Here is a 20,653-nt window from a genome sequence, read left to right on the forward strand (position 1 = left end):
TTAATTAGGTATTTGAACAACACTCCGTAGTGGGTTAGATAATTTTTTTTCTAACAAAAAAAATACATTGGTTTTTTCAAAGTGTTTTTTGACATAAATAATCTTAAATATAAATTGAAAAACTTATGCATGTATTTAATTAAAATAAATCAAGAACTATTTATTTCACTAAATAAATAAAAAACTGTTAACGATAACTAAATATGAAATTAAATAAATCGAGAGATAGATGTAAATCAAGATATTTGATCTCGCAATACAAGTCATTTATTTGATTGTGTTTAATGACTTTATTTATTAAAATTATTTTTTATTTAATCAAATGATAATAGAAATAGACATACACATGAAATCAAATCAATAAAATCAAAAGGAAAAAAAGTATTATGCAAAGTTGCACACATTAGAAAAAATACTATCATTTTATGTGAAAACCAATATTTAACCAAATAATAAATTAGAAAGTTGAGAGATAAACATGGATGTAGATATTTGATCTCAAAACATGATCTATAAACTCAATGATATTTAATAATATTGTTTATCGTAACCAATGTTTTATTTAATAATAATAATAAAAAGCATGTATAGGAAAGTGATTTAATAAAATTAAAGAGAAAAAAAATTAAGGTTGCACAGAAAGAATGCCTTCTAAGATCAAAGGTTTTTTGAAAGCATATATGTAAACTTTCAATAAAAACCCAGCACTAAATAATGAAATTATAATAGAAAAAAAAGGGACAAAAACAAAAGATCAAGTGCGTGATCCTGACATAGGTGGCATATGTATTTGGGCTTAAAAAAAGCTAAATAAGTAGTATAAATAATCAGAAAAAAGAAATATTAATTTAAATATAAATTAAAAAATTATTAAAAAATCATATTTAAAAAATATATTCATTAAAAAAATAAAATTAAAAAAAAAGAAAAAAGAAAAAAAAAACTAGGCCCTGCTAGGCCTGCTCGCCTAACCCATTTTGAAAGGGAAAAAGCACGGGCCTTTATTTTTTTTATTTAGTAATGGGATGACTGACATGTCATTCGTCCCAAGATTCTTTATCTAAAAAAATAAAGATAGACAACACGTTGCTTGTTTTTCTCTAGATTCTAGCCATATTGGTTATCCAAACAATAAAGTTGATGGTTTTGTTTTATTTATAAATCCAATTTGTAATCCAAAACACATACAAAACACCCTAAAACACATCGATAAACCCATAGATGGCTTCAAACAAACTAAAACTCCATAAAAAAAAAACTCATAATCAACCCGAAACCAAAACATTCTCAAGCTTAGAGTTATCATCCCAAGCAAAGTTAAAGGCAAAAAACACATAGGAAAAACTTCTTTCATTGAATAAAATCCATTGACATCAAAATCAACATTTGTTATGGCCGAAATTAGTGTTAACCAAGACTTTCTCTCTCTACTACCGAAATTCGATCACTTTCTCTCTCACATCTCAAACTAGGGATTGAAAAATAAAGAATAAAATTTTAGACTAAAATCAAAATTTAAAAAATATAGGGATTGAAAGTTTATAATTTGAATAATATGAGGACCAAAGTGATCTTTTCATGCCATTTTTTAAATGCAACCTATTTCCTCCGTGTTTTCACTTCAGTTCCTTTTCTTTCAATCTTGCCCTTGCTCAACAAAATTGAAACTATTGGGCTTCAATTTGGCCCTCGAAAGATGCAATCAATCAAAAAGAAAGTTTGAGAATCAAAATAAAAAAAAATACCATAATAAATCCATAATGGAATGTGAGAATATGAATAGTGCTTTGGGCTATGGTGAATCTCCCACACGGCTTAAAGCTCCTTATAATAATTTTTGAGTTATCTAACAAAATAAATGAGATTATTGGAGAAGCAAATCATTTTTCCTTTACTTTTCATGTGACGTACATTCCGAGGAAAGATTTTAAGCAAATGACCAATTAGGGGTAAATCAGAAAACCATTAGGAAATCCATCGATAATAATTAATATGTCTATAGAAAAAGAGAAATTGAAGAACTTATGGTTTATGGAACATCAAAGCATTTCTATTAAAAGAAAAACATCATGATTATCTAAAATATGGACCCAACTAGGCTCATTTTTTTTTTCCTAAGATGACAAGGTGACTTAGGCAAGTATTTGATTCGAGGTTCTTTTGTCCGTGTGGGGCCTAGTAAACATGGATTAAGTCAATCCACACTATCATATACATGATAGTAAGTAATAATTTTTCAAGAAACGAATAATTTAATGTGTAAGATGATGCAATTAATCAAACCTTTTTGGTAATTGAAATTGACTAATTATTATTGAGTAAATAATAAATATTATATATTAGATTGTAAGATTTGATGTTAAGTTATGAAATATCTTCTTATCATTAATTTGTGAGTTATAAAGAACTTAAATAGAGTTCATCTGAATTAATTCTGTTATAAAGGATTTAATTTTTAAAATAGATTTACATGCCTAACTAATTGATATATGCCTAACTAACAAATAATATGGTTGTTATAGAATATTTATTCTTTTGAATCTTGATTTGAATTCTTCTACACGCCCCCATAATTAAAGGGGTAATGAGTAGACCCTAAGATTGTTGTGGAGAATATGAAAATGACGAGAAGGCAATGGTTTGGTGTGAGCATTTGCATACTGATTCTTTGTAAAAATGATATGAATATTCAGTTGACCATGCATTACTTGATTATGAATATAATGAAAATCTGTTTCAATATATTTTATACGTGTGTGGGAAAATGGATTACTTGTTAGATAAATGGTGTCATTGTTATCACACTAAAGGATTGAAGGGTGTATAGTCGAGACATGAAGATTTGAAAGTAAAGTTTTGATCCACTGAACTTTAACAACTATATTTGTTAAGGATTTATATTTTGCTTTAATGTTGCTTCTAGCAACACTGTGTTGCTTTTTACAATTCCAGAAAACTAAGTTTTGGCCAAGATATACACAATATGCACCCATGGATTGTCTAGCATCCTAATCAGATGCCTAATCTATATCACTAAAGGTCTGAATTTGAAATTATGGATCAGACGGAGTGAGAAGGCCATATGATATAGTACCTTTTAAATATCATAAAATCCATTTGATTGCTGCCCAATTAGGTTCTTTTAGATCATGAATATATTTGCTAACTTTATGGATAACAAATGCAAGCTATGGCTTAATGAAAGAGAGATATTGAAGGTCTTTGACAATACTTTTATACAAATATGGATCATGAAAGGAACCACCATCTGATTTAGTTAAAATTTAGGACGATGACATAGAGGTAATACAAGGTTTGTATTTGTCAATATTGCTACGAAGAAGAAGGTTAAGTATATAATGATATTAAGATAAATAAAGTCTATAGTCATTGCGAATGGCTTCAACGCCAAGGATGAAGTTGAGGTCACCAAGGTTTTTTTACTGGAAAATCATTTTGTAGTAGATGTATGACATGGTTGAGTGAAAATAGATCATCACCTGCTATTATAATGTCATCAACATAAATTAGAAAATAAAGAAAAACATAACTATGGTAATAAATATATAAAGAATGATCTAATTGGCTACCTTTACTGCTAATAGCTTGCAATCTATTAATTAAATGAGAGAACCACACCTGTGGTGCTTAACAAAACCCATATATAGATTTATAAAATTTGCAAACATGCTATGGGTATTGAGGATGAAGAAAGCTTGACGGTTATGCCATATAAAAATCCACATATAAAAGGTTATGCAAAAAAACATTTTAGTCATCTATTTAAGACACAACAAGTGATAAACACAATATGGACTATTATAGGCTTGACAACAAGACTTGAGGTTTCTACACAATCAACAACCTCCTATTGATGAAAACCCTCAGCAATTAGTCGAACCTTAAAACGTTCAACACTGCCATAAACTTTTCTTTTAATTTTGTATACCCATTTGGAGCCAACAATATTAGCATGAGGTGGAGAGGGAACTAAAGTCTAGATACCATTTGTTATTAAGGCATCAAACTTTGTAGTCATGGCTGCCCGTTCATGTAGGTGTATATTGGCTTCTGAATAGCAAGTTGGTTCTTATACGATATTAGTGATAATGGCCATGAGAGCTTTGGGAATAGGGTGTTTAAAATGGAAATCTTATGATAGTTTTGGTTTGTGGATATTGTTTTTGTTGTGGGTAATCATAGGGTGAGTATTATGATTTTATGGTAGAAGTTCATAAGCTAAAAAGGGAGGGGTTAATTCATTTTCATACTAATTCAAAATGTTATCTGGCATAGAAAGTTCTGCAGTGTGATCAGATTGAGAATCTGTTGGTGCAAATATATTGCTTGGAATTGGTATTATAGTTTGAACATTAGTAGTTATAGAAGAACTAGAACTAACAGATGTTATATGGAGTTTAACAAGAAGACAAACATGAGTGTTTTGAGGTGTAGGAATAATAAAATTGTACAAGTTTATATGAAAATAAAGATTTATTAAAGACATCATGATGAGAAACACAGATGTTTTCATTGAATATATCTAACATTTATGACCCCAATTTACAACACTATAACCAATAAAGATTTAATTTTTCAAATGAAAATCCATTTTATATTTATTATATAGATTTAAGTAGGGCCAACAATCACATCAAATATACATAAAAAATTGAAATTAAGTTTGGAGCGATTGACCATTTCATAAGATAAGTTATATTATAAAACAAGAGTTGGTAAACGATTAATCATATAAACAATAATTAAAAATGTGTCTTCCTAAAGACTACTTGGTAAATTAGAGTGAGTAAGTAAAGCAAGTCCAACCTCTATTATTTTGGTGATGATCATTCAATAATGCCATCATATTGATGTGTATAAGGACATGTTACTTGGTGAGTGATTCCTTGAGTTTGTAGAAATTGATTTAAGTTAAGATATTCATCATTCTCATCGAATTGTATAGCTTTAATTTAATATTAAATTGGTGTTTGATTGTAACTTGAAATTTTTAAAAAATTGGTAAAGCATCATATTTAAGTTTTAATGGGAAAAGCCATAAGAATTTAGTGGAATCAAATAAAAACACTTATGTCATAACATGTAGCAGTAGTGGATAATACAAGTGCTAACCCTCAAACATCTAAATATAATAATGCTAATGGTTTCAAAACAACAATGTGTGAATTTTTAAAAGGCAAAGCATGACTCTTGACCATTTGACAATGAGAACAAATAGAGTGTTTATTATTTAGAATTGGAAAAGAAATTGCCTTATTAATAATAAGAAAAAAAACATGGCTAAGCCACCAATGCCATACATTGGCTGAGACTTGAACACTAGAAAGAGATTGTGATTGAAGAAAACCAAATGACAATGAGAAATTATAAAGGCCATTACAAGGTGGTCCCTGATGTAGGATTTTCCTTAAGTAGTCATTCACAAGAAAGAAAGACACATGAAACTCAAAGAAAACATGATTATCAAGACAAAAACACTGAATTAATAGAAGATTTTTTATAGTATCAAGAACAAGTAATATTTGGATATGAACAAAAGATTTAGATAGGAAGGATATATTAGAAGTGCTAATGTGGGCAATTTTCAAACCTACACCATTTGCTACTTGAATATGATCTTGGCTAGCATAGTCCTCATTCTGAATATGAATGTTGTTCATGGATCATGTGTCGGAATGCCACTCAGTATCTATATATAGATGTTTGGCAACAATGAAAGCTTGAGATTGTTGATGTTGGGATTGATCTTAATGAGAGAGATCAAAATGATGATAGCACTTAAGTGTGTTATGACTCGTTTTGAGGCATACTTGAGAAATAATAGAAGTATATGATGCTTGATCACAGTTAGTTGAACGACCACCACGACCTTTGCCACGATAGGTATTACCATGAGCTTGGTTAATGATGGATAGTTTTTAGTAGGGTGAGACTGAGAATAAGAAGGTAATTTGGTGGCTATAATCACTGATGCATCAACCTTAAGAGTTATATGATGTTGATTGATCCTTAACTTAGTATTGAGAAACAATAAATAAAGCTTTCTAATGAGACAAATTTAGAATGAGATATATTTATAGAGCCCAATGAATTATACTCTTGACCAAAACCATTAAGAACATAAATGAGAATATCATTGCATGTAAGAGGGTGTCCAACAAATACAAGTTCATTAACCATATATTTAATAGAAAGAAAATAATCCTTAGCAGACATAACTCCTTTACATGTAGTTTCAAGCTCAGTGTGAAGTTGAGCAGCTTAAACATGTGCAATGGATGAAAGATTGTGTTCAAATGCAAGCCATACATCATGAGAGGTGGTATATGACATGACTTGGAAGAGAACATCCTTAGTAAAAGAAACATTAATAGTGGCAATGATTAAATAATCCTGATGAAGCCACTAGTCATATTGAGGATTTGTTATTTTAGCAGTGGTGCTTAGAGAAGGATTTAAGTCATCGATTTATTGAGGAAGGGGCTAAAAAATTCCATCAAAATACCTAAAAAATGGCTTGACCATGAAAATATAGTAGAGCCTATGCTTTCCATATAGGATAATTAGAGTGATTGAGTTTGACACTAATTGTAAAAGGTAAATTGAAGAGGGATGGAAGAGTGGAAGGTATTGTTATGGTAGAGGAGGAAGATGAGGCTATTAGAAAAAAAAAGAAAAAAAAAAGGATTAGACGTTGGTCTTTTAATGGTGCTCTGATACCATATAAGAGTTGATGTTAAGTTATGGAATTTCTTTTTATCATTCATTTGTGAGATATAAGGAATTTAAATAGATTTTATTTGAACTCATTCTATTATACAGGATTTGATTTTTTTAAATAGATTTACATGTTTAACTAATGGAAATATGTCTAATTAACATATAAAATGATTGTTACATAATGTTTATTCATTTGAATCTTGATTTGGACATATATGGTGATATTTTCTTCAACAATGACTAACCAAACAAGTTATCTAGATGTACAACTTCAAGACAATTTCACACATAAGTTTTGATTAAAAAGAGAATTATAAACAATCAACAACAAAGAAAATGAGAATATTGTGTATGTATGTGTTTGTTGTAACTTAAAAAAGATCAAGGTTAGTTATCCTGTATGCATTAAATTAGTAATGAACCTTAAACAAAGCAAATCTCATGATTTCTTGTTAAATAAAATGTAAACTATATTCTAATCCTTATAAATTCTGCAATATCTAGTTCTATCTTTATAATTCAAAGTTTTTCAATGTCAAATCTAGTGTTAATAAAAAAATCACAGGTGACCATTTATAAATAACTAATGAAAACTAACAGTGATAAAATTTTTCAATTTTAATATTGAGTATTTTTAAATTTTAAAGGTATCTATAAAACACTACCATATGCATGAGGTTTTAAGAGGGCAACAAAAAAAAAACAAAAAGTAAAAACGTAGGAAAAGGTAAACATCATGTTAGATAAGAGTCCCATTGAAACTTTTGAAGAATTGTATGATTAATATCGAAAAGGTTTTCTATATAAGAATTGATGTGGGAGCATTATAAAATGTTCAAGGCTAAAATATAAATGATCCTAAAACTATTATGGTATGAGAAGATGAACCCAAAATAATAAACATATAATTGTCAATGTAACCTCAATCATAAGATTCATTAAATGTTAGCATGGTGGTTCCAGTGACGAGATCATGGGGGATCCACTACCACCTTACCAGCTCAGTTTTTTTATTTAAAAATCAATCTTGCAAACTCAGTTAAGTGGTGGTCACTCTCATACTCGAAATGTATATTCCTTTCTTTAGCATGTTTGGAGCCAACATTGTTTTTCTTTAATTATAATGATAGTGATCAAAACACAATTCTTTTCATGTTAACATTTTTATTAAAACCAATAATATAATTAGTTGACTACATAATGCTTGTGGATGAGACTGCATCATTGGAACTGCATCTAAAATCCACACTCATAATTAATGTAATTTATACATAATTAACATAATATATACCTAATTTATCTAAATTAAACTAAACTCTAGCCTTATTTAAATAAACCCTAACATAATCAACAGAATACTAATTCATGAAATTTATACCTTATTAAAGTAAATTATCAACTTAATTGATGTAATTTATACCAAATTTTGCATGATTTATACCAAATTGATATAAATTCAACTAAATTGTAACCTAATTAAATAAACCCTAATGTAATCAACAAAACCCTAATTCATGAAATTTATACCTAATTGATGTAATTTATACCTAATTAATATAATTTATACTTAATTGGTCTAAATTCAACTAAACCCTAATATATTCACCAAAACCCTAATTCATCAAATTTATCCTTAATTAATTTCATTTATACCCAATTAACATAATGTATACTTAATTTACCCAAAATCAATTAAACCCTAAAATAACAAAATAAACCCTAACATAATCATCAAATCACCACAAAATCCATAAAATTAAGAGTGAGAGATTAAGTGCAAACTAGAAATTGTTGAAAGAGAGGTGGTGAAAGTGACGGTGATGAAAATAATAATGGTTGTGATAATGAGTGCAAATAAATGGGGTGCCATTTTTTATGGTGGAAGAAGGAGGTAAAGAGACCAGGAGTTGAGGAAAGCTCATAGCAAAGAAGGAGTTAAAAGTGTTCTTAATATTTATTGTACCAATCCAATTTTTTCTCCTTCAATTTTGTTGACCTTGCTAATTTGAAAAAAAAAATTCTAAATCTTTTTGTTGACATATGAAAGAAATGAAAAGTAGCCACAAATTGTTGCAATTGACTATATCCATTTGTAATTCTATTATAGGCAAAGAACTAGCTCTGGGCTGTGCTCCACCGCGGTCCATTATAGGGTCACATTTTTGTGTGTGTAAAAAGTGATGTCTAGGTGTCACTTGTGTGTTTTTTTAAAATAAAATTATAAAACGATTTGGGTTATAGCCTTTACAGGGTTGAATACGTCAGTTATATGTTAATGAGGCGATAAAAAAATCACAATGACAGTAAATAGAGAAATGTTTTTAAAAAGCTGACCAAGATAACATTAGAAAAAAAACCATGGAAGTTTGTAACTGGACAAAAAAAAGGTAGAAAAAAGCTAGCTTGAGTAAAGCCAAGGTTGAATGATAAACATACAACATGAGTAATAAGAGGCGAGCCAATTCAGTTTAACCATCAAAATTTATAGTCTAGGTAATTAGATCAGGATAATTTGACATATCACTATTTTAAAACCCGACTTAACTAAGCAGTTTGTTCCATTATTTGGGTCCTAGGTTGAGTCGGGCTTCAATAAAAATAATAGGATAATTGACCAGATATGATCTGATAAAAAAACAGCGTTGACCCGTAACCTAATTAGCGTTGAAAAAACCCAATCAGAACCTATTGACATTTTTCTTTTCTTATTTTTCTTCAAAATGATTTTATTTTTATATTTTTATAAAATAAAAAAATTGGGTTAACATAGGTTAACTTGAGGAAACCCACCTGACCCATAACTTGGGACTTGTCTAGGGTCGATCTTTGAGTTGGGTTTGACAATCATGCAATAGATAACTTTTAAAACCCATGACACATGTCACTAGATCAGAAGCACTATACATGAAAAAACTGAGAAGTTCAATCCTTAACAAATCAAATCCTAAATGATGAAATTAGAGAAAAAAACTAATTACATAAAAGGATCTGAAATAAAAAAAATAATAATTAAAAAAATAAGGGTGAGAATCAAAATTAAAAATAAATTAGAGAGCAAGAACAATTCTTTGATTGGTAGGTTAAATTGAAAAAAATAAATTAACAAAAGGACAAAAAGAAAATCAAAAGAATAAGGATGAAATTAGAAAAAACAAAACACTATAAATATGGATTGAATGATGAAATTAAAAACCACCAAAAAAACCTTGACAAAATGACCAAGGAAAATAATTAGAAATAAAAAAAAATGCTCAAATTAAAAACATTATTTATGACAAGTTAGAATTGATGATTGAATTGAAAATAAATAAAACTTTAATAGAAAGGCAAATGACAAAAACTAAAAATTAAAAGAATAAGAACTGAAGTTGAAATACCAAAAAACAAAAAGGATTAGGCTGTATTTCCTAGGTAAGAGAGAAAAGAAAAAAAAAAGGTTGACTGGCAAGAAACCACCTGCTATTTATCTACACGCGCTACACTAGGAGAAAGAGAATGAGATCACGCATCCTACGACATGATGAAATGACATTTTCTGCCACTAGAAAGTGCTACACGCGCCATCTAAAGTGCATAGACGCCTTCCACGTGTCAATGTGTGTAAAACAAACACCAACAACGTTTTAAAATTAAATAATATTTAATTAATATAAAAGACATATATGCTTATGATTACCTTGACAATTACCAAAAAAGCAACGAAAAAATCCTGAAGGCCCCTAATCCTATGTTTTTTTTTACCTTAAGAACATACTTGTCAATTCATTGTACATCAACAAACAAAATGACTTATTTATTTCTCTATGCAATTTTTATAATTTTTTTATTTTAGGGATAATTATATTATTTTAGTGTGAAAAAAAAAATTATATCCCAAATAAATTTGTAATGAATAATGTATGGTGTAAAAAAGTTAAATGACCTTCAAAACCAAGACATATTTTTTAGGGAAGAGTAAAAGCATTATTTCAAGGTAAATTGGAAAAAAGTATCTATACTTAAAAAAAAACTCTTTTTAGGGAAGAGTAAAAGCATCATTTCAAGGTAAATTGTAAAAAAGATAAGGACGTTCATTGGACTATTAAAAAAGAAAAACTCTTTTTTTTTCCTTTTATGGAAATCAAAAGGAAAGCATACTTGCGACTGAATTTAGGTACAAGTCTCGATTTCCAACACATAATCTAGTTGATAAAATTCATTAAATAAAACTCATTGATAAATGGATAGCTCCGTACTTCGATTTTGGAGGATTTTTTTTAAAGGTAAAATAAATCAAGATAATTTAATAAAATAATGCAAAAAATAATACAAGAAATTATATAGTTCATGAGTTGTGCTAATGGAAAAAACATGACCATATAAATTGTTCCCAACAACACAATTCAAAATATTATGCTATTGGGAACAATATACCTATTGAAATATAATTGTTTTTTATTTTTTTAATTAATTTTAAATTTTAAATAACACATATCCTCTACAAATCAAAAGTTATTTTATTCTCAAGATAATTATCTATCAAAATAATTAGTTGTTACCAAAGTCTGTTTCAATTAGCATTATAAAGATTACAATGTCTCCCTTAAATCTGAATTAGTTTTTATGTAAAAAATACTTTTTATATGAATAATGATTAACTTAATTATTTGTTTTTTTAATAAAAAATCAATAAAAAATAATTAATAATCTCATAGTTTTCAATATAATTATCAAACACGATCTAATTTAGTAATTCATCGACTCAAAATATAATCTAAATTAGTTTTGAAAATTAATTTTTGTTAAATTTAATAATTTAATATTTAACTTACGACTTAATTGACCTACTCTAGATTATATCAACTTGAAATTTTTTATTTAAAATAATGTTGTTTTTTTAAGATTTATCTAAAATAATAATATTCTATTTTAAAAAAAATAATTATACAAACAGCAATGTTTTATTTTAAAAAAAAACAAAACTAACATTATTTTATAAAACATAATAATTAATAATGATAATAATAATAACAGTCAATAAATAATCGCCTAGGATGTTGAAGCATTAATCGGTTGCTGTCCAATTTGGCAGGAAGAACACACTAGTAATTAGTTAGTTCTTTATTAAAAACAGAAAAGAACAAACAAAACGAGAAAACAACGCGCGCACGCAGTTCCTCCTCCTCCATTCCCATTTCTTACTGCCAAAGCAGAACACAGAGAAAACAAAGAAGCTGAACTAAGAAAGAAACTCTGATTTAGTTAGCAAAATAGCAGGCATGGCGAGAGGTTCTCTCGCGCTGAAATTAGGGGTCTCTTTTACATCATCTTCGTTGGTTTTGCTCTTATTAGCCTATCACTCTTGTTCCTTCTATCTCCCTGGTGTCGCCCCTCAGGATTTCTCTACTGTAATTTACCCTTCACTTTTACTTATACATATGCATCTACTCTTTTTTTTTTCTGGGTTAGATCTTCTGTTTTTCTTTTCCGTTTCTTGATTGACTGTTTTTGCATGGGTTGTTTTGTTCTTTCTTTCTTTATTATTTTATTTTTTTGACAACTGTTGATTCTTCTTCTTTTCTTATTTTATGGGATTAATTTTAAAATTTGTTTTTTTTGCATGATTGGGAAATTTTTGCTTGCTCTTTTAGTCGTGGAAAAAAAATAAATTGGGATTTTGCAATCTGGAAGTGAAAAATAATGGTTTAAGCTTAAAAATCTGATTTTGTAATGAAAATCAGGTAACTTAGAAATTTCAAGTGATTTTGAGGAGAGACCGATAGAAAATATGAAGACAGAAAAATATAAAAAGGAATTAGCAAGGGAAGGAAGGAGGTTGAGCTACATAACAAGTGGTGCTTCTCTTCCCCCTTAAACTATATCTAACTCTTAACTTTTCATAATGATCTCGCATGACTTTACTGGCTTAGTTATGTTAAACTTTTGTGGATGTATCTTTAGCTGCTGTTTTCTAGAGCGACGCATGTATCTTTTTGTCAATGACTTGGTTTAACCCTCTGAACTGAGTGAGATCAAACAGTTTTGCTCCAAATATTGATACTTTGAATTTGGGGTCTCGAATTTATCAGGCTTCCACATGTATGTATAATGATGCTGTTGTTTGGTCTAAGTGTTTGTGGTGTATGGAGAAGAGATTGGTGGTGGCGGTAGGAGGAAACTGAGTGAATGTCGCATGTTCCTTGTTACCATCAAAGCCAAGCTCCCAAATATTGATTGTCATTTCAATGCTTGAATTTTTATCAATTCCTATATCCATTAACCCTTTCAATATGTGCTTTGTAAATGGATTGTGATGATGCTTCCAAGTTGAATGTCCTAGTGCTTGTGAATTTAGTTACCCTCAATGAATTATGTTGATAGGATTTTTTACTCAGTCATCTTATTGTGGATACATCAAGCATCGTCTCCTTAATAGTTTCTATCTTATGTTTTATATGTGTTTTCCATTTGATGAAGTAAAGCTCAATCTATTTTGGTTTTCATCTCTTTATTCCTGTCAAGTCTTAACGTTGCATTTACCATCACAGGGGGCTGAGCTAAAGGTGAAAGTAAACAAACTGACTTCTACAAAAACACAACTTCCATACTCTTACTATTCACTCCCATATTGTCCTCCAGAACATATAGTTGACAGTGCAGAGAATCTTGGGGAAGTTCTTCGTGGTGATCGCATCGAAAACTCTCCTTATGTGGTAAGCTGTAGCTTGCCAGTTGGCTCTCTTAGCACATGTCCTCTTCTGTGGCTACTGTGTGGTTGACCTAAACATTTTGTTGCAGTTTCAAATGAGAGAACCGCTGCAGTGCAAAGTTTTATGTCGTAGAACCCTTAATGCAAAAACAGCAAAAGAATTCAAGGAAAAGATTGATGATGATTACCGTGTCAACATGTGAGTGCTAATTTCATGCTCTTTTTTCTTTTTATTTTAATGTGAATAACACCTCTTCTGACTTTCTGGCATAAATGCTTAATGGAACAGGATTTTGGACAATCTACCACTTGTTGTACCCATTCGAAGGTCTGATCAGGAAAATGCAGTAGTGTATCAGCATGGCTTTCATGTTGGTCTTAAAGGGCAGTATGCTGGGGTAAGTTCTTGATTTATCAAATCTGTTTTGATTATTATTATTATTGATTGCTGATTAGCACTTACTAAAGCAATTTATTTATCTGTAGAGCGAAGATCTAAAACATTTTATCCACAATCACTTAACATTTACTGTCAAATATCACAAAGATTATCAGTTAGATTTAGCCAGGATTGTTGGGTTTGAAGTCAAACCATTCAGGTTATACTCTATGATTCTATGCTTATCACTGTCTCTGAAATTATAGTCTGCTTTTTAATTCTAAGACTTGGCTATTTTAATGAATCCAGTGTTAAGCATCAGTATGATGGTGAGTGGAAGAATGAGAATATGCGCCTAACAACCTGTGATCCCCATGCAAGGCGTGCAGTTACTAGCTCCGATTCTCCTCAAGTGATTGAGGATAAGAAGGATGTAATATTTACATACGATGTTGCATTTGAGGTCAAGTCCTATACTTTCTTGTAGAAAAACATCTTTTATCGCTGCTGCTATGACCCTGGCTTATAGTGTCACTTTCTACTGTTGGCTTCTGTATTGTTTTACCTTGCAGGAAAGTGATGTGAAGTGGGCTTCTCGGTGGGATACCTATCTTTTGATGGCTGATGATCAAATTCATTGGTTCTCCGTTGTCAATTCTTTAATGATTGTTCTTTTCCTCTCGGGGATGGTGGCTATGATCATGTTGCGGACACTTTATCGGGATATCTCCAAGTACAACCAACTAGAGACCCAAGAAGAAGCCCAAGAGGAGACAGGATGGAAATTGGTCCATGGGGATGTTTTCCGCCCTCCAACAAACTCAGATTTACTCTGTGTCTATGTTGGGACAGGGGTTCAGTTTTTTGGGATGATCCTTGTTACTATGATATTTGCTGCTCTTGGTTTCCTCTCTCCATCAAATCGTGGTGGTTTGATGACGGCCATGCTCTTCCTCTGGGTATTTATGGGTCTTTTTGCTGGATATGCTTCAGCTCGTCTTTATAAGATGTTCAAGGGAACACAATGGGAGAAAATTACTCTGAAAACAGCTTTCATGTTTCCTTCAATAGTATTTGCCATTTTCTTTGTCTTGAATGCTCTAATATGGGGTGAGAAGTCATCTGGGGCAGTGCCTTTTGGAACCATGTTTGCGCTGGTATTCTTATGGTTTGGCATTTCAGTTCCACTTGTCTTTACTGGTAGTTATATTGGTTTCAAGAAGCCTGCAATTGAGGATCCAGTGAAAACCAATAAGATCCCAAGGCAGATTCCTGAACAGGCCTGGTACATGAACCCGGTTTTCTCTATTCTAACTGGAGGCGTTCTTCCATTTGGAGCTGTCTTTATTGAGCTCTTCTTCATCCTTACATCAATATGGCTGCATCAATTCTACTACATTTTTGGTTTCCTATTCATTGTCTTTATCATCCTCATTGTCACTTGTGCTGAGATCACAATTGTGCTTTGCTACTTCCAGCTGTGCAGCGAGGACTACCTTTGGTGGTGGAGGTCTTACCTGACATCAGGGTCCTCTGCGCTCTACCTCTTCCTCTATGCTGCTTTCTACTTCTTCACGAAGCTTGATATAACAAAGCCAGTGTCTGGGGTCTTATACTTTGGCTACATGCTGATTGCCTCGTATGCTTTCTTTGTGCTGACTGGAACAATTGGCTTCTATGCCTGCTTTTGGTTTACCAGGCTCATCTACTCATCAGTGAAGATTGATTAATTGTTTGGTGCGGCCTGAAAGGATTTGGCTTGTTTGTTTCTACACGAGGATGAGCAAATACCTTGGTTGTGACATGGGATCAGAAATGGAGGAAATAGGTACATTGAGAATTACCATTTTGGTTAAATTTTTAATCTTAAATCATAGAAATTGTCATTAGCATTTGCAACCAGGTTCGGTAGATCTAGTTATTTTTACACTTTTTTCTGGTTTGTCTTTTATGTTTCCCTTTCCGGTAAACATCTAGGGGGATTGTTAAAACTGTCAACCTGCTCTCCCTATTCTAGAAATGAGAATGAATCCTTATACTATCCATGATGGTGCCTACCAACAAACTATTTCCTGGTAAACTATCTACTGTCTTCAAGAAATCTCATATGCTTATTTCTGCCTAATTTAAGATTGACTTTTGTGATTTTCCTTACTTTATCTATATATCAGGTTCTGGGTCACAAGATTTACGGGTTAGTCCGGGTTGACTCAAGTTTTTTTTTTGTTATTTTTTTCAGTTTCTCCCTTAAACATTGGATTGGTTTGAGAGTCGAGCTTCGTAGTTTTATTCAATTTGCTTTTTATATAGTTATTTCGATCTCATGATCACGTCGTAAATTTGGTAGGCTAAATCCATGTATTTTTCTGTTGTTTTTTTCTTTTCAATTTAGTCATTTAATATTTGATTTGCTTGGTATTGAACTTTAAATTTTTGTTCACTTCTTTCTATATGATTATCCAGCTCTTATTTAGTTTTTACTTTGTTATCAAATAAAATTATAAAATCTTTTCAGAATATTTGAAATATATATTTCTATAATATTGGCAGAGTTTATTTTTTAAGGTTAAGCATTGCTAAATGTTTTTGTTCTAGCTTATTTACTATTGATGTTTTTTTAATTATATAATTAAATTAATTAAGCTTATTAAACTTCGATAACCAAAATCCTAATTTTTTTAATATTTTTTTAAAATATTAGCATTGCTTAAATATTTTTTATTTATATTAGAAATTTATTAACTCGGCCCGCAGGGAACATGACTGTATTTTCGTAATGCCTGAATATACGTACGTAGGCCTCTAGGTTCAATGCTGCAATGCCAGGTTAATATTTTATTCACCAACCTGGATAATTTAATAATTTATTGCCTAAATACATACTATAGATTTTAAGACCTTGAAGCAACAATATTTTTTACCAGTTCGATCTAGTTTACACCTCCCAAAATGAATTCCAAAAGCAGCTTTGGATCATCATAGTAGTAGAGCAGCTTTTATTCGATCTATGTTCGCATCTGAATTTCTCTGAATTGCTGAAACCTATATATATATATATATATATATATATATATATATATATATATATATATATATATATATTGAACCCTTCGTATTTTTTCATTAAAAATGGAGAAAGAAATAATTATGTATTAGATTATTATTCGAAGAGATTATATTGAAAAAAGTTGACTGCTAAAAATCCTGACTCGAATACAATTAAAGAAAATAGAACAAGAAGTTAATAAATCGTCACCAGAAGATAGGAGGCTGAATATGAGAATTATAGCAGCTATTGCTTGCGACGAAAACAATACACGCAAGCACCACGATAAAGAGAGATTTTGTATAATTAGTTACACTCCGGTTTTCATTAGCTAATATGCAATGTCATCATCAATGTCAACAACACAAAAAAAAAAAAACCTCTATTTTCTTCCATCTACTTCCCACCTCCCCTCCTAAAAAAACAATTACCTCCATCTCTATTTGTTGACAAAAAAAAACCATAAATTCATCAATTTCCGGGACACTTTAAAAACCATAAATTCATAGAAAATCGAGGAAACTTTTTTAACATGTTCCTTTTAAAACATGAATTTTAATTGTTTAAAATTAACATGTGCTATACCAAAATTTCTACTAAAATTTCGGCAGAATTTTGTCTATAAGTAGAACATTTCAAGTTATAGACATTCACCTATACACTTTTAAAACAATTCTCAACTCTTAATCCAATCATTATGGATCACCACTCATGCCCAAATCATTTTATCATGTCCCAAAGATCTTGATCTTCCATCGTAATATCAAGCAACCATGTAATACAATACTTAAAGAAATCAAGGAAGACATAATTATAGTACATCTAAGCATGCATAAATTCAAATATACAAGAATAATGTAACATGAAAGTTCATAATTTTTAATAAGCAGAGGTCAAGCATTAGTTTTACATTTTTAACAATAATTTCATTACATTTCAAAATGTATATTTCTACCTAATCGATATAAAAAATAGAAATATTTCCAGTAAAACTACTCCTGACAAGTATAGAGATGAACCTGAAGACACGATAGATAAAATTATATTTAAATGACATAATTTATTAACATCCATAAAAATAACTAAAGGTACAACTAATCTCATTTACAAAACTCAAGATTATCAACTTATTCTTCGTAGTTTGCATTTATAGGCCAAGAAAACATATTGTTGTTATAGGATTAAGACAATAATAACACCTAAAGGGATGAATTAGATGTTTTATTAATAATAACAATTATTGCAACTAACTCAATTAAACACAATTAACCAACAATATAATTAAAGTGGTAAAGAATATAGGGATAGAAATTGCAAACTGGGTTTTTAACGTAGTTCAACAAGCCTACATCCACACCTCAAGAACCTAACTAGTCTTGAGTGTTGTATTCTTTATTAATCCAAACCAAAGATTACAATGTCCTTGATGAGTCCTCACCAAGCTTTTTTTCATCATTTAAAGAAATATCATCTTCAAGATTTTTCATCTTTGTGATGTACCTCACTGATGACTAAGAGTTTTTCATTTAAACTCTTGAAGAATTACAATTTATTTGAAATGTAACTACACTCTCTCAAAAAATAGATAACAAAATTGAAGCTTATATATTTATAGCTCACTCAATAGCACTTGGAATGTATGAAGGTGTTTAAATGTAGTAAGTGTGAGAATTTATACTCTTGTGCAAGAATATGAAGATTCTAATACACAAATATGAGTATGATTTATGATTGATGATTTAAAGTTGTTTTTGCTCTTAAAATAACTTTTATATTATATATATTCAATTTGTATATTTTATTCTGCAATTAGACAAGCCATATATATATGTTTTTAGCAAAAAAAACTAGTCGTTTTATAGCCGTTACTGTTCCTCTAATAGATAAAACGATCAACTAGTTCAGATTGATCAAGCCAAACGTTCGACCAGTTTCTGCAGATTTCCAGGTGTTCATCCCTAATGAACAAGTGATCGATCGGTTCACTTGGTATGACCAAGTGGTCGAGTAGTTCAACTTAAAATCTAGTTTTAGCAATTTTAAGCCTAGTGAATCTTGAATCGACTATATGCATATCAATCATGTAATCCATATAATGTGAAGTGTGTAAACTCATTTTAATTTGTGCTATCACATAAAATATAAAGATTTACATAATTTGCATTAAGATGAATCCTTAAGAACTAAGTCTTCACTTGTTATGCATCTTGTACTTGTTGATTGATTTTTTCATGCTAGTTGATGATCTTCATATAAACTTGTTTAAAACGTATTCACAATCAAGCATATTATTAGTCTATTTTAATTCAATTATTATCATCAAAATATATAGATATTGATATATGATCAAAAGGTCAACATAGATTTTGGGCATTTTAATACATGCTTTCCAAGGAAAGAATGAAACGAAGGCATATCTAGAGTGAGAAAAGAAGGTTGATGGGATCTTTGACTATCATCACTGCACAAAACATAAAAAGGTATTGTCATTGATGTTACAGACTATGTACTAATATGGTGGGATCAATTTGTTTTGAGTAAGAGGAGGAATGATGAAAGGCCTATTGAGTCATGTAATGACATGAAAGCTATAATGAAAAAAATAATTTGTTCCTAACTTTTATTGTAGAAAGCTTTTTTAAAAATTATAGAGTTTACATCAGGGTTGCAAAAGTGTGGAAGATTACCACAAGGAGATGGATTCAATGAGACAACAAAATGGTGGAGTTTGACGTAGAGCTTATCAGAATGAACTCAATATGAGTAAGGAAGAGAAATGGAGGTTACGAGTTTCAAATATTTATTATCACAATACTTCCATGAGGTTAGATAAAGAACATGAGGCTGAACAAACTGTAAATGTTTATAAAGAAACAAATAAATAACATGAAAAATGGAGAGCTTTAGTTCAACAACGTAAGGATAAAATATGAAAGAGTAGAGCAGTTATTATCATTAAAAAATATGTATATAAGTGGATGGTAAGGCATGTTTATTTAAATTTATTATCGACTACTAATTTCATATAAAGTTGTTTGAGACGAGTATTTAAAAAAAAAAAAAAACTTTAAAGGCTTCAAAATGAGCTACATTAACCATGTGATGATGAGCTGCACTTTGTCTTTCTTGGTAAGATAATGGTTAAGGTATTGAAATACTCAATGATACAGGTAAAATCTCCCTAATTAACTCTCTACTATATATATATATATATATATATATATATATATATATATATATATATATATATATATAGTTTCTAGTATTTGCATCTTAAACTCCTTTGCTAAATTAACTGAAGTATTGGAGGGTTTTTTAAAATGCACAGGAGATTTTGTAATGTAAGTTACTCCAATCCATCCACTATCAATCGTGGAAAAACCCCGATGGATCCTTCAAAGTTTGTATGCAAACACATTCGTCTATACCAATCCTCCCTCAGGAAGTAGAGAAGAGACATTAGACACATATACGATTAACGTTGTTTTCGTAACTATTTAGAGGTTTTCATGGTGTCTTGTTGATTTTATTGTGCCTTAATTAGTTGTTTTGACTAATTCTAAAATTGTTTCTTTGTGGTTTTCTGTAATCCTTTTATGGACAAACATGTTATAATTTAGCATTGCTTTTTATTTAAAAATATTTTAAAAAAATTATCAACTTTTTTAAAAAATTAATTAAAAAAAAAAAACTCTTAAAAGAACGGTCTAGCCGAAATGTGTTCATGCAATGCCTAATTGCCTATGCCGCAAGGTTTATTCTGATAAAATCAAGTAGGCGTCTTTGGCTTTTCCCCATC

At 30.1% G+C, this 20,653-nt stretch overlaps 1 protein-coding gene across 2 annotated transcripts; it reads left to right on the forward strand.

Annotated features, from left to right (window-relative positions):
* Window positions 1-11,838: 11,838 nt before the first annotated feature.
* LOC133687998 (transmembrane 9 superfamily member 8-like) lies at window positions 11,839-15,849 on the forward strand. 2 transcript variants are annotated; one of them, XM_062107363.1, is made up of 7 exons: window positions 11,839-12,128; window positions 13,269-13,433; window positions 13,519-13,628; window positions 13,719-13,827; window positions 13,916-14,028; window positions 14,118-14,271; window positions 14,381-15,849. In XM_062107363.1, the coding sequence occupies exons 1-7, from the start codon at window positions 12,000-12,002 to the stop codon at window positions 15,536-15,538; spliced, it is 1,938 nt and encodes a 645-aa protein (XP_061963347.1). In that variant the 5' UTR covers window positions 11,839-11,999; the 3' UTR covers window positions 15,539-15,849. The 2 variants fall into 2 exon arrangements, with proteins under 2 accessions (XP_061963347.1, XP_061963348.1); XM_062107364.1 differs by lacking the exon at window positions 11,839-12,128 and adding an exon at window positions 12,368-12,575.
* The last annotated feature ends 4,804 nt before the right edge of the window (window positions 15,850-20,653 follow it).

Source organism: Populus nigra, chromosome 3, assembly GCF_951802175.1.
Source record: "Populus nigra chromosome 3, ddPopNigr1.1, whole genome shotgun sequence".
Taxonomy (NCBI): domain Eukaryota; kingdom Viridiplantae; phylum Streptophyta; class Magnoliopsida; order Malpighiales; family Salicaceae; genus Populus; species Populus nigra.

Coding starts and splice junctions, on each gene's coding strand:
- LOC133687998 (XM_062107363.1), top strand. CDS start 12,000: ATGGCGAGAGGTTCTCTCGCGCTGAAATTAGGGGTCTCTTTTACATCA. Junction 12,129..13,268: donor CCCCTCAGGATTTCTCTACT/GTAATTTACCCT, acceptor TTACCATCACAG/GGGGCTGAGCTAAAGGTGAA. Junction 13,828..13,915: donor TTAAAGGGCAGTATGCTGGG/GTAAGTTCTTGA, acceptor ATTTATCTGTAG/AGCGAAGATCTAAAACATTT.